The sequence below is a fragment of the Littorina saxatilis genome, linkage group LG9 (genome assembly GCF_037325665.1).
Source record: "Littorina saxatilis isolate snail1 linkage group LG9, US_GU_Lsax_2.0, whole genome shotgun sequence".
NCBI lineage: Eukaryota > Metazoa > Mollusca > Gastropoda > Littorinimorpha > Littorinidae > Littorina > Littorina saxatilis.
Window position 1 is genome coordinate 36,544,463 of NC_090253.1, and position 12,302 is coordinate 36,556,764.

At 44.9% G+C, this 12,302-nt stretch overlaps 1 protein-coding gene and 1 long non-coding RNA gene across 4 annotated transcripts in view; one reads left to right on the plus strand and one right to left on the minus strand.

The window, feature by feature from the left end:
• The window catches only part of LOC138975934 (EF-hand calcium-binding domain-containing protein 5-like), a 42,057-nt gene that overhangs the window by 19,590 nt on the left and 10,165 nt on the right, over positions 1–12,302 (minus strand). For 2 of the 3 annotated variants that reach the window (XM_070348702.1, XM_070348700.1), the window contains exons 8-12: positions 11,710–11,898; positions 9,944–10,072; positions 9,321–9,523; positions 8,793–8,949; positions 7,932–8,080 (exon numbers count right to left, since the gene is read on the minus strand). In XM_070348702.1, the coding sequence (XP_070204803.1) occupies positions 7,932–8,080; positions 8,793–8,949; positions 9,321–9,523; positions 9,944–10,072; positions 11,710–11,898 (827 nt within the window). The remainder of the gene's footprint in view (positions 1–7,931; positions 8,081–8,792; positions 8,950–9,320; positions 9,524–9,943; positions 10,073–11,709; positions 11,899–12,302) is intronic. The other variant, XM_070348701.1, reaches the window with a different exon arrangement.
• On the plus strand, positions 1,548–3,721 carry LOC138975956 (uncharacterized). The gene is made up of 2 exons (XR_011458826.1): positions 1,548–2,251; positions 3,100–3,721. It is a non-coding gene; the product is annotated as an uncharacterized lncRNA (long non-coding RNA).

Consider the following 12,302-nt stretch of genomic DNA (forward strand, 5'->3'; position numbering starts at 1 on the left):
AATTGGGCTAAAACACAATGTTTATTGTTTTTTAGAGTTGCCAATATAAGTTTTTTGATGATGGTCTAATGAGCGGATGCAGAAAGCGGTAGATAAAGGGAAGTAACCCGGTGACCAGTCTAGTAAAATTTGACAGCTTGTTGGTGAAGCTGGAAACAAGAACAAAAAACAGTAAGCTAATACATAGTGGACAATGCCATCTATGATGTGTAAGACAATTTTTGTTCTTGGTGAATTTATGCAAATGTACAACCCAATGTATATGATTATGTCAATCATAGTTTTTGTGGAATTTATGAAAATATTCCACTGATTTTGTATGCATTATCTGCGCTGAAAATGAACGACCTGTGGTGTCGACCAATAAACATTTTCAGCGTAAACTGGCAATGAACGTTTCATGTGGTTGTGGTGGTGACTGTGGCGCTGGCTGGCGCTGGCTGATTGTCCGGTTTCGGAAAACTTTTTATCTTAAATTCTTGTCTATCCTCGCACATCTGAACATGCAAAAATGATTTTATGCACAGCATAAATGATATTTTTGGGTGTGAAGAGAAGCGAGATTGTGGTGTATAGACGGTGCCAGAGCACAGGTCATATGCATAACTAATGAGCGGAATGCCGTCTTCCCATTGGCCAGCCGGCCCAAGATCAGTCTCTCTGCCATTTCTGCATCTGCGGTAGCCAGTGCCAGACGTCCCAAACAACTGTGCGAAAATTTTCGCTTCTCTTCACACCCAAAAATATCATTTATGCTGTGCATAAAATCATTTTTGCATGTTCAGATGTGCGAGGATAGACAAGAATTTAAGATAAAAAGTTTTCCGAAACCGGACAATCAGCCAGCGCCAGCCAGCGCCACAGTCACCACCACAACCACATGAAACGTTCATTGCCAGTTTACGCTGAAAATGTTTATTGGTCGACACCACAGGTCGTTCATTTTCAGCGCAGATAATGCATACAAAATCAGTGGAATATTTTCATAAATTCCACAAAAACTATGATTGACATAATCATATACATTGGGTTGTACATTTGCATAAATTCACCAAGAACAAAAATTGTCTTACACATCATAGATGGCATTGTCCACTATGTATTAGCTTACTGTTTTTTGTTCTTGTTTCCAGCTTCACCAACAAGCTGTCAAATTTTACTAGACTGGTCACCGGGTTACTTCCCTTTATCTACCGCTTTCTGCATCCGCTCATTAGACCATCATCAAAAAACTTATATTGGCAACTCTAAAAAACAATAAACATTGTGTTTTAGCCCAATTAAAGCACATCGATTAAATACATAATGTCTGTCATTCACCACCAATCCGGCGGTACGCGCCACCACCTGATGACTCACATCAGGTACCGCCACCAAGCAAAATCGACCTTTCTCGGAAAGTTGCACTGCACACTTTCTTATAATCCCAGGCTGCACTGCACACCTGTGATCCCATGTTAATGTTCTGCTGCACTGCACGCAGACATGTGCCTGACCTCCCCCTTTCTGTTGCACTGCACACAGAGAGAAGCCCTACGTTTCTGAGGGCAGAACCACAATAGGAGTGTCGATGCAGCACGAACGGGGTACCAAGGTTTATTCCCAGACTGAAGTGGTTGGTTTCTACCGAAGACGCCAGACGCAGAGCTTTGATGCCGGGAGTGGAATAGGATGGGGTATCCTTTCCAGCTCTTGGAGTGACGTCATTGTTGGTTCTGGTTTGGTAGAACCGGTTGTGACTTCATGGGGAATGTGTATTGGTACAGCCCGTGCTGCATGATCAGATTGACAGTGTTTTCTTAGGTGTACTCTCGTGCCGTTTGAAATGTTTCAGGATGTCGAAGCGTCCAACCAAGCGACCGGGGCGTCCCTCAAAGCAGCCCCCGAAGAGGTTTCGAGACGAGGAGGCTGAAGGAGAGGACGAAATGGGCGTGAAGGAGTCGCTAACCCAGCTCCTTGCTGAGCAGAAGGCCCTGAGGAAGGAGATTGCGGAGATTCGGGCCGCCAAGACGCCGGCGCCTGAGGCATCGCCCGCAGGATCGACCACCGCTACGGGTGGAAAATCCAACTCAGGCATGGCTGGGCACTCTGGACACTCCGATGACGAGGTTCCGGCAATTGGTCCACATGCAGAGCCACTTCCGGTTGGGATTTCACCTCTGCCAGAACAATTGGGGGGGATAGGCGACTAGGAGAGCTGTTGACAGCCTCGTACGCCAAAGGGACACAACAAGCATATAGAAGGACCTGGGTGAGCGGGACTAGTTTTTTGAAACAGAGAGGGTTTCTACTTCCTTGCCAATGAGCACGGCAGCGGTGTGTCTGTACATTGGTTCGTTGCATGAGGAAGGGAAGGCGGCTGCAACGGTGATGTCCGCAGTTTCAGCAATCAGTTGCGTCCGTAAATCGAATGGGGTAGGGGATCCCACTATTGATTATACTGTCAAAAGACTACTGCAGGGGTGCAAAAGGGTGGGTGACAAAGGGAAGGATACAAGGTTGCCCATTACTGTCCCTATCCTTAACTCAATTATGGAGAAGAGCGAGGTGGCCATTGGGGAGAACTACGAGAAGATACGTTTCCGGGCTATGTGCACCTTGGCCTTTCACTCATTATTGCGGGTGGGGGAAATGGCGGTATCCCGGGAACCAGAAAACGTATTGCATAGGGGAGATGTCCGACTGGACGGACAGGCATTGACCATAACGTTCCGCAATTTCAAATCTAGCGCAAAACCAGTTACCCATACCGTAGAGAAAGCCAAGGCAGGCGTCCCATGCGCGGTAGAGGCCATGCGGGCCTACATGAGCATTCGTGGGAACGCAACGGGGCCGTTGTTCCGAGCTATGTCGGGGGCACCCATAACGGCCAGGGAATTCAACGAGCAACTACAGTTGGTTTTCCAATTTTGTGGCCCGCCCAAACAGAACTTCAAATCGCATAGCTTTAGGATTGGGGGTGCCTCCCACATGGCGGAACGGGGCATCGGACGCTCAAATCCGTCAGGCGGGCAGATGGTCTTCTAACGCTTTCTTGTCTTACATCAGGGTGCACAACTGGTAGATCAGGTAAAACGTAGGGCTTCTCTCTGTGTGCAGTGCAACAGAAAGGGGGAGGTCAGGCACAAGTCTGCGTGCAGTGCAGCAGAACATTAACATGGGATCACAGGTGTGCAATGCAGCCTGGGATTATAAGAAAGTGTGCAGTGCAACTTTCTGAGAAAGGTCGATTTTGATTGGTGGCGGTACCTGATGTGAGTCATCAGGTGGTGGCGCGTACCGCCGGATTGGTGGTGAATGACAGACATTATGTATTTAATCGATGTGCTTTAATTGGGCTAAAACACAATGTTTATTGTTTTTTAGAGTTGCCAATATAAGTTTTTTGATGATGGTCTAATGAGCGGATGCAGAAAGCTGTAGATAAAGGGAAGTAACCCGGTGACCAGTCTAGTAAAATTTGACAGCTTGTTGGTGAAGCTGGAAACAAGAACAAAAAACAGTAAGCTAATACATAGTGGACAATGCCATCTATGATGTGTAAGACAATTTTTGTTCTTGGTGAATTTATGCAAATGTACAACCCAATGTATATGATTATGTCAATCATAGTTTTTGTGGAAGTTATGAAAATATTCCACTGATTTTGTATGCATTATCTGCGCTGAAAATGAACGACCTGTGGTGTCGACCAATAAACATTTTCAGCGTAAACTGGCAATGAACGTTTCATGTGGTTGTGGTGGTGACTGTGGCGCTGGCTGGCGCTGGCTGATTGTCCGGTTTCGGAAAACTTTTTATCTTAAATTCTTGTCTATCCTCGCACATCTGAACATGCAAAAATGATTTTATGCACAGCATAAATGATATTTTTGGGTGTGAAGAGAAGCGAGATTGTGGTGTATAGACGGTGCCAGAGCACAGGTCATATGCATAACTAATGAGCGGAATGCCGTCTTCCCATTGGCCAGCCGGCCCAAGATCAGTCTCTCTGCCATTTCTGCATCTGCGGTAGCCAGTGCCAGACGTCCCAAACAACTGTTTCGCACAGTTGTTTGGGACGTCTGGCACTGGCTACCGCAGATGCAGAAATGGCAGAGAGACTGATCTTGGGCCGGCTGGCCAATGGGAAGACGGCATTCCGCTCATTAGTTATGCATATGACCTGTGCTCTGGCACCGTCTATACACCACAATCTCGCTTCTCTTCACACCCAAAAATATCATTTATGCTGTGCATAAAATCATTTTTGCATGTTCAGATGTGCGAGGATAGACAAGAATTTAAGATAAAAAGTTTTCCGAAACCGGACAATCAGCCAGCGCCAGCCAGCGCCACAGTCACCACCACAACCACATGAAACGTTCATTGCCAGTTTACGCTGAAAATGTTTATTGGTCGACACCACAGGTCGTTCATTTTCAGCGCAGATAATGCATACAAAATCAGTGGAATATTTTCATAAATTCCACAAAAACTATGATTGACATAATCATATACATTGGGTTGTACATTTGCATAAATTCACCAAGAACAAAAATTGTCTTACACATCATAGATGGCATTGTCCACTATGTATTAGCTTACTGTTTTTTGTTCTTGTTTCCAGCTTCACCAACAAGCTGTCAAATTTTACTAGACTGGTCACCGGGTTACTTCCCTTTATCTACCGCTTTCTGCATCCGCTCATTAGACCATCATCAAAAAACTTATATTGGCAACTCTAAAAAACAATAAACATTGTGTTTTAGCCCAATTAAAGCACATCGATTAAATACATAATGTCTGTCATTCACCACCAATCCGGCGGTACGCGCCACCACCTGATGACTCACATCAGGTACCGCCACCAAGCAAAATCGACCTTTCTCGGAAAGTTGCACTGCACACTTTCTTATAATCCCAGGCTGCACTGCACACCTGTGATCCCATGTTAATGTTCTGCTGCACTGCACGCAGACATGTGCCTGACCTCCCCCTTTCTGTTGCACTGCACACAGAGAGAAGCCCTACGTTTTACCTGATCTACCAGTTGTGCACCCTGATGTAAGACAAGAAAGCGTTAGAAGACCATCTGCCCGCCTGACGGATTTGAGCGTCCGATGCCCCGTTCCGAGCCATGTGGGAGGCACCCCCAATCCTAAAGCTATGCGATTTGAAGTTCTGTTTGGGCAGGCCACAAAATTGGAAAACCAACTGTAGTTGCTCGTTGAATTCCCTGGCCGTTATGGGTGCCCCCGACATAGCTCGGAACAACGGCCCCGTTGCGTTCCCACGAATGCTCATGTAGGCCCGCATGGCCTCTACCGCGCATGGGACGCCTGCCTTGGCTTTCTCTACGGTATGGGTAACTGGTTTTGCGCTAGATTTGAAATTGCGGAACGTTATGGTCAATGCCTGTCCGTCCAGTCGGACATCTCCCCTATGCAATACGTTTTCTGGTTCCCGTGATACCGCCATTTCCCCCACCCGCAATAATGAGTGAAAGGCCAAGGTGCACATAGCCCGGAAACGTATCTTCTCGTAGTTCTCCCCAATGGCCACCTCGCTCTTCTCCATAATTGAGTTAAGGATAGGGACAGTAATGGGCAACCTTGTATCCTTCCCTTTGTCACCCACCCTTTTGCACCCCTGCAGTAGTCTTTTGACAGTATAATCAATAGTGGGATCCCCTAACCCATTCAATTTATGGACGCAACTGATTGCTGAAACTGCGGACATCACCGTTGAAGCCGCCTTCCCTTCCTCATGCAACGAACCAATGTACAGACACACCGCTGCAGTGCTCATTGGCAAGGAAGTAGAAAACCCTCTCTGTTTCAAAAAACTAGTCACGCTCACCCAGGTCCTTCTATATGCTTGTTGTGTCCCTTTGGCGTACGAGGCTGTCAACAGCTCTCCTAGTCGCCTATCCCCCCCAATTGTTCTGGCAGAGGTGAAATCCCAACCGGAAGTGGCTCTGCATGTGGACACAATTGCCGGAACCTCGTCATCGGAGTGTCCAGAGTGCCCAGCCATGCCTGAGTTGGATTTTCCACCCGTAGAGGTGGTCGATCCTGCGGGCGATGCCTCAGGCGCCGGCGTCTTGGCGGCCCGAATCTCCGCAATCTCCTTCCTCAGGGCCTTCTGCTCAGCAAGGAGCTGGGTTAGCGACTCCTTCACGCCCATTTCGTCCTCTCCTTCAGCCTCCTCGTCTCGAAACCTCTTCGGGGGCTGCTTTGAGGGACGCCCCGGTCGCTTGGTTGGACGCTTCGACATCCTGAAACATTTCAAAGGCCACTAAGCATCAGGGGCCTATTTTTTTTTTTTTTTTTTTTTTTTTTTTTTTTTTTTTTTTTTTTTTTTTTTTTTTTTTTTTTTTTTTTTTTTTTTTTTTATATATATGCAGCACGGGCTGTACCAATAAAACATTCCCCATGAAGTCACAACCGGTTCTACCAAACCAGAACCAACAATGACGTCACTCCAGAAGCTGGAAAGGATATTCCCTCCTATTCCACTCCCGGCATCAAAGCTCTGCGTCTGGCGTCTTCGGTAGAACCCAACCACTTCAGTCTGGGAATAAACCTTGGTACCCCGTTCGTGCTGCATCTACACTCCTATTGTGGTTCTGCCCTCAGCACGAGAGTACACCTAAGAAAACACTGTCAATCTGATCATGCAGCACGGGCTGTACCAATACACATTCCCCATGAAGTCACAACCGGTTCTACCAAACCAGAACCAACAATGACGTCACTCCAAAAGCTGGAAAGGATACCCCATCCTATTCCACTCCCGGCATCAAAGCTCTGCGTCTGGCGTCTTCGGTAGAACCCAACCACTTCAGTCTGGGAATAAACCTTGGTACCCCGTCCGTGCTGCATCTACCCCTATTGTGGTTCTGCCATCAGCACGAGAGGATACCGGCTATCACTATTAGCCCCCACTTCCCTCTCACCCGCTGAAAAACCACAACACCTTCTTACCTCATTGGTCTATATGCCGACTGTCCAACAGAACTTTTCTCAGTGCTCTGTACAGTAGCATGTGCCCCGACCCTGACAGATGAATCCCATCTGCTAAAAAATGTTTCTGATACTGAGCAAACTTCTCTGCTGGAGGGAGAGCCACGTAGTGGGGGAACAAACCCACTATCCTGTGTGCCGTTTTCAGTTGTTGATGAAGAAGCCTATTCACCTCCCTGGCTATGTCATTGAAACCCCCCCAGCCACTGTATCTCTGTGTCATCCCTGACACCACCACTACTGAGTTTGCCAATGTTTGCACCCTCACACACAGATGCCACAGCTCACGAAACACTTTATTCGGTGTCGTTCCGGGAACAATATTATTGTCCCCCACCATCACGTTTCATGTGGTTGTGGTGGTGACTGTGGCGCTGGCTGGCGCTGGCTGATTGTCCGGTTTCGGAAAACTTTTTATCTTAAATTCTTGTCTATCCTCGCACATCTGAACATGCAAAAATGATTTTATGCACAGCATAAAGAACATTGAGCTTGTTCATGAATAAATGTGGTGCAACAATATTTACCTCTCAGGACTCATTGCATCTCCCACCACCACCACAACAACCCCCCCCCCCCCCCAAAAAAAAAAAACCAAAAAAAACCCAACACTTTTATGAAAGGAGAAGGGTGGGGACCATAAAGACAGCAAGAAGCAGAAACACTGAAAAATAAACACATAACTCCACACACACACCCTCCCACCCAACCACCCACCCACCCACCCACCCACCCACCCACCCACCCTCCCTCCCTCCCTCCCTCCCTCCCTCCCTCCCTCCCTCCCTCCCTCCCTCCCTCCCTCCCTCCCTCCCTCCCTCCCTCCCTCCCTCCCTCCCTCCCTCCCTCCCTCCCTCCCTCCCTCCCTCCCTCCCTCCCATAAAACAATATAATAATTATCCACACTTTCCCCAAAATACAAACCTCGACATTGTTAAGAAGGAAGTCCACAAAGTACTCAAAGCCGTCAGTTCCAGGCAAGCTGTCGATGACCATGTTGACAAATGTGCGGAACTCTTTCTTGCTCAGACGGTTGTCCTGGTACTTTGACTGCTTCTTCAGTTCCACACGGGCTGAGCACAAGAAAATGATGTGTGCAAAAAAGAGCAAGGGACTAACAAAGTCTCCATGGACTACCTTTTAAGACCTCTACACATCTGAGAAAACAAGGTCATAAAAAGGAGGGAGTCTTAAAATGGTGGTCATGCATGTTACAGGGGTTATGAACAGTCAGTCTGAGAAAACAAGGTCTTGAAAAGGAGGGAGTCTTAAATGGGGAGTTCCACTGTATTCTATCGAGCAGGAAGAAGTTTAATGCCTCAGCTTACTCTTGTCCTTTTTCTGTAGCAAATTATACGCTATCACTCCTTCAATGTTTTTCAAACATGACTTACGTTATTCACATGCTGCAGCTACCACAGTCCTTAATCAGCCCAAATCAGTTCATACCACTGACTTAAACTTTCAATTATGATTACAAATATATAGATGACAGGATCAACACGCAGTGATCGCCCTAGCCATTATCAAACCCAGTCATTCTTTACAAGCATGTGGACTCCTCATGGTTCTCACATAAAAACAGTCACTCTCTTACATCAACCATGTGCAGTCAAACCAAGTGTAACCTACTGATGATATGTTTTTCAGCAATACACCACACACACACACAAAAATCAAAAGAAATGTATGACTAGTTGTCTACGTTATTTTTTGTAAACTGAGAATGTTTCCAGGAAAATACAGGACATTTCCAGTTAACATGACCCTTCAACATGCACCTACCTGTAGTAATGACCTCCTTCTCCTGTCCCTCCTTGTACTTCATCATCAGCTCCTCCACCTCCTCAAGGTCAAGGTAACCTGACCCGTCGTTGTCCCATTTCTCAAACAGCGAATCCAGCTGCACTTTGCGATTGGCTGAGATGGCCTCCTTTCGAGCCTGTGTGGAAATAACTCAACAAATTCTCAATTGATCTTTGGTGTGATTTGTACATCTCAATTTCAAAGCCTCAGGTCTTTCGAGGCTGGCTAATCGCCTACAACTAAGCTTTGATTATCAAAAAAGGAGCGAAATCAAAACAATCAATAGTTTTGATGGTCTTAAAAAGGGGTTTCACTCCTTAAGAATACAGTGGAACTTCTGATTTTAAGCTCCCATTTGAGACTTCCCACTTTTTAAGACCTTCATTTTTCAGACTCTGTAAATTTACTCTTATTTTAAGAGTCCCTCGACTTTTCAAGACCAGATTAGTTTCTTCCATCTTTTGGAGGCCCTAAAAAGAGGTTCCAGTGTAATAACGCAATACCTACCTTCATTAGCCTCTCCATCTTCTCATCCTCCGTCTCCTCGTAGCCCTCGCGTAGAAAAGACAGCAGCTTGCTGAAGCCAGTGTCCTCAGGGCCGTCACCCAGAAAAGTCTCTGTCAGCTGTACGAACTGGGACACGTTCAAGTTGTCCTCGTCAAAGGCAGACATCTGCGACTGACTGCGGCCTCCACTGTTAGCTGTCAAACCTTTATTTGGAGAAAAGAAGTTGTACATTTATCCCACTAGGCAGTTGGAACAAGAGTTTGTGGTAAATTATACACAGACTGTTGTGATCGTCTTTGATACTTTTTTCGGACATATTTGACTGTTATTTTTACATGAGTAGCGATGTAGAATACTGTGAATATTTTTCATACATATTATCTGTGGGAAAAAAAAATAGAGTATGAATGGTAACCACATAATTTAACTTGCACAAGCAGGAATATGGAGTACTCTAATCACTATATATACAATATTGCAAACACCCATTAATTAACACACTAAAGTGCTTTCAGAAATACAAATCCATTTTTGGTTCTGCACTCCCTTCTGTCATATTTGTGGAGACCTTAAAAAAGGTGGTGTCGCTGTACAAAAACCACAGCTCAAGTAACCAGAGTCACCTGTCTTATCTCGCTCAAAGTTTGTCCCCTGAGCGAAGGTGATACTGGCCCGCCCAGTGGCTCCCGCAGTCAGTTGAGGGGCTTGCGGCTGTAGAGCTGACTTGGCAATCTCATTTGTTATGTCCACGTCTACGTGGCACCCCAGGGAGGGTGGGGGAAGAAAGATTGAGTGTCAGTATATTAGAACCCAAGGGAACAGACGTACACAATTCCAAACTGAAAACGACACTTGAAAAAACATGGCGGGAATCATAAAACAAAATCTGTGTTGTTAGTAGGTCTGGAGGAAAACTAATACTGTTACGAGTACAGCAGCAATGAAACTATCATTTCAAATGCAAAAAAATCAAACAAACAAGTAATACTGCAAGAGGAGAGTTGAGAAGTGATTTATCAATGAAATGTTAGCAAACCTTTCTTTTCTTATTTTATGCACACTCCAGAAAATTAATAGGAACTAAAATCAATAAAAGTACCTTCCAATTACCAAACCTAAAAAAATCTAAGACAAACAGAAAAATCACACCAAATAAACATGCAAAATCACTGTATTTTCTACAAAGAAAATGAAGGAGGGGAAGTGAGGATGGTAAGGGGGTGCAGGGCAAGAGGAAAGGGGTGTGAGGGATAGGGTAATTTGGGGAAAATAAGAAACAAGTCGCGTAAGGCGAAATTACAACATTTAGTCAAGCTGTCGAACTAACAGAATGAAACTGAACTCACTGCATTTTTACAGCAAGAGCGTATACTCGTAGCATCGTCAGTCCACCGCTCGATGCACAGGCAGTGAAATTGACAAGAAGAGCGAGGTAGTAGTTGCGCTGAGAAGGATAGCACGCTTTTCTTTATCTCTATTGTTTTTAACTTTCTGAGCGTGTTTTTAATCGAAACATATCACATCTATATGTTTTTGGAATCAGGAACCCACAAGGAATAAGATGAAATTGTTTTTAAATCGATTTCGGAAATTTTATTTTAATAATAATTTTTATATTTTTAATTTTCAGAGCTTGTTTTTAATCCGAATATAACATATTTATATGTTTTTGGAATCAGAAAATGATGAAGAATAAGATAAACATAAAGTTGGATCGTTTAAAAAATTTTTTTTTTTTTTTACAATTTTCAGATTTTTAATGACCAAAGTCATCGATTAATTTTTAAGCCACCAAGCTGAAATGCAATACCGAAGTCCGGCCTTCGTCGAAGATTGCTGGGCCAAAATTTCAATCAATTTGATTGAAAAATGAGGGTGTGACAGTGCCGCCTCAACTTTTACAAAAAGCCGGATGACGTCATCAAAGGTATTTATTTTTTTTATTTTTTTATTTATTTACGAGGATTTATATCGCGCACGTATCTCACCACACAAGGCGACTCAAGGCGCATGTTACCTATTAATACCTATTTATCGAAAAAAAGAAAAAAACGTCCGGGGATATCATTCCCAGGAACTCTCATGTCAAATTTCATAAAGATCGGTCCAGTAGTTTGGTCTGAATCGCTCTACACACACACACAGACAGACACACACACACACACACACATACACCACAACCCTCGTCTCGATTCCCCCCTCTACGTTAAAACATTTAGTCAAAACTTGACTAAATGTAAAAAGAAGAGAGAAGGGGAATGGAGCACATGAGAGGGCAGAACTCAGAACTCAGGTAATAACTCCGACAACAAAAATAAAGAAGAAAAAGTTGTGAGAACACAGATCTTTCTCACTGAACATCGATCTCCAGCCACAAAACAACCAGTACCTCTAGACAGGTCCGGGTCAGCACTTATATCTTCCTTCATAACTGTTTCCTGGCTGTCCTTCTTCTCTGCTGTTTCAGTCGTCTCTTCTGTCGGGTTTTCCTCGCTGTCTTCAATCTGAATGACCGCATCTCCCTCTGCTGGCTTCTGTTCCTCAGCTTGCTCCGCTTTCTGCTCCTCTCCACCTGGAACTAGAAGAATGAATAGATGGGTTTGGAGTTTGTAAACAACACTGTGTAAAAGGATGCCCAAAGTGTCTGTAACATATATAGTAGACAGCCTTTTAAGACAAGGGGACAACAGATCAGCTGGTGCCCTGTAGTATTGGGAGGTTAAGCTTCTTATAGGTACCACTGTAGATACAGTTGAACCCCTGTTTTAAGACCCCCCCCCCCCAATTTAAGACTTCCTCCCTTTTAAGACCATGTTTTTTCAGACTTTTTGTTGTTCTGTAAATTTACCCCCATTTTAAGACTCGATCCTCCTTTTTACATTTAGTCAAGTTTTGACTAAATGTTTTAACGTAGAGGGGGGAATCGAGACGAGGGTCGTGGTGTATGTGTGTGTGTGTGTGTGTGTGTATGTGTGTCTGTCT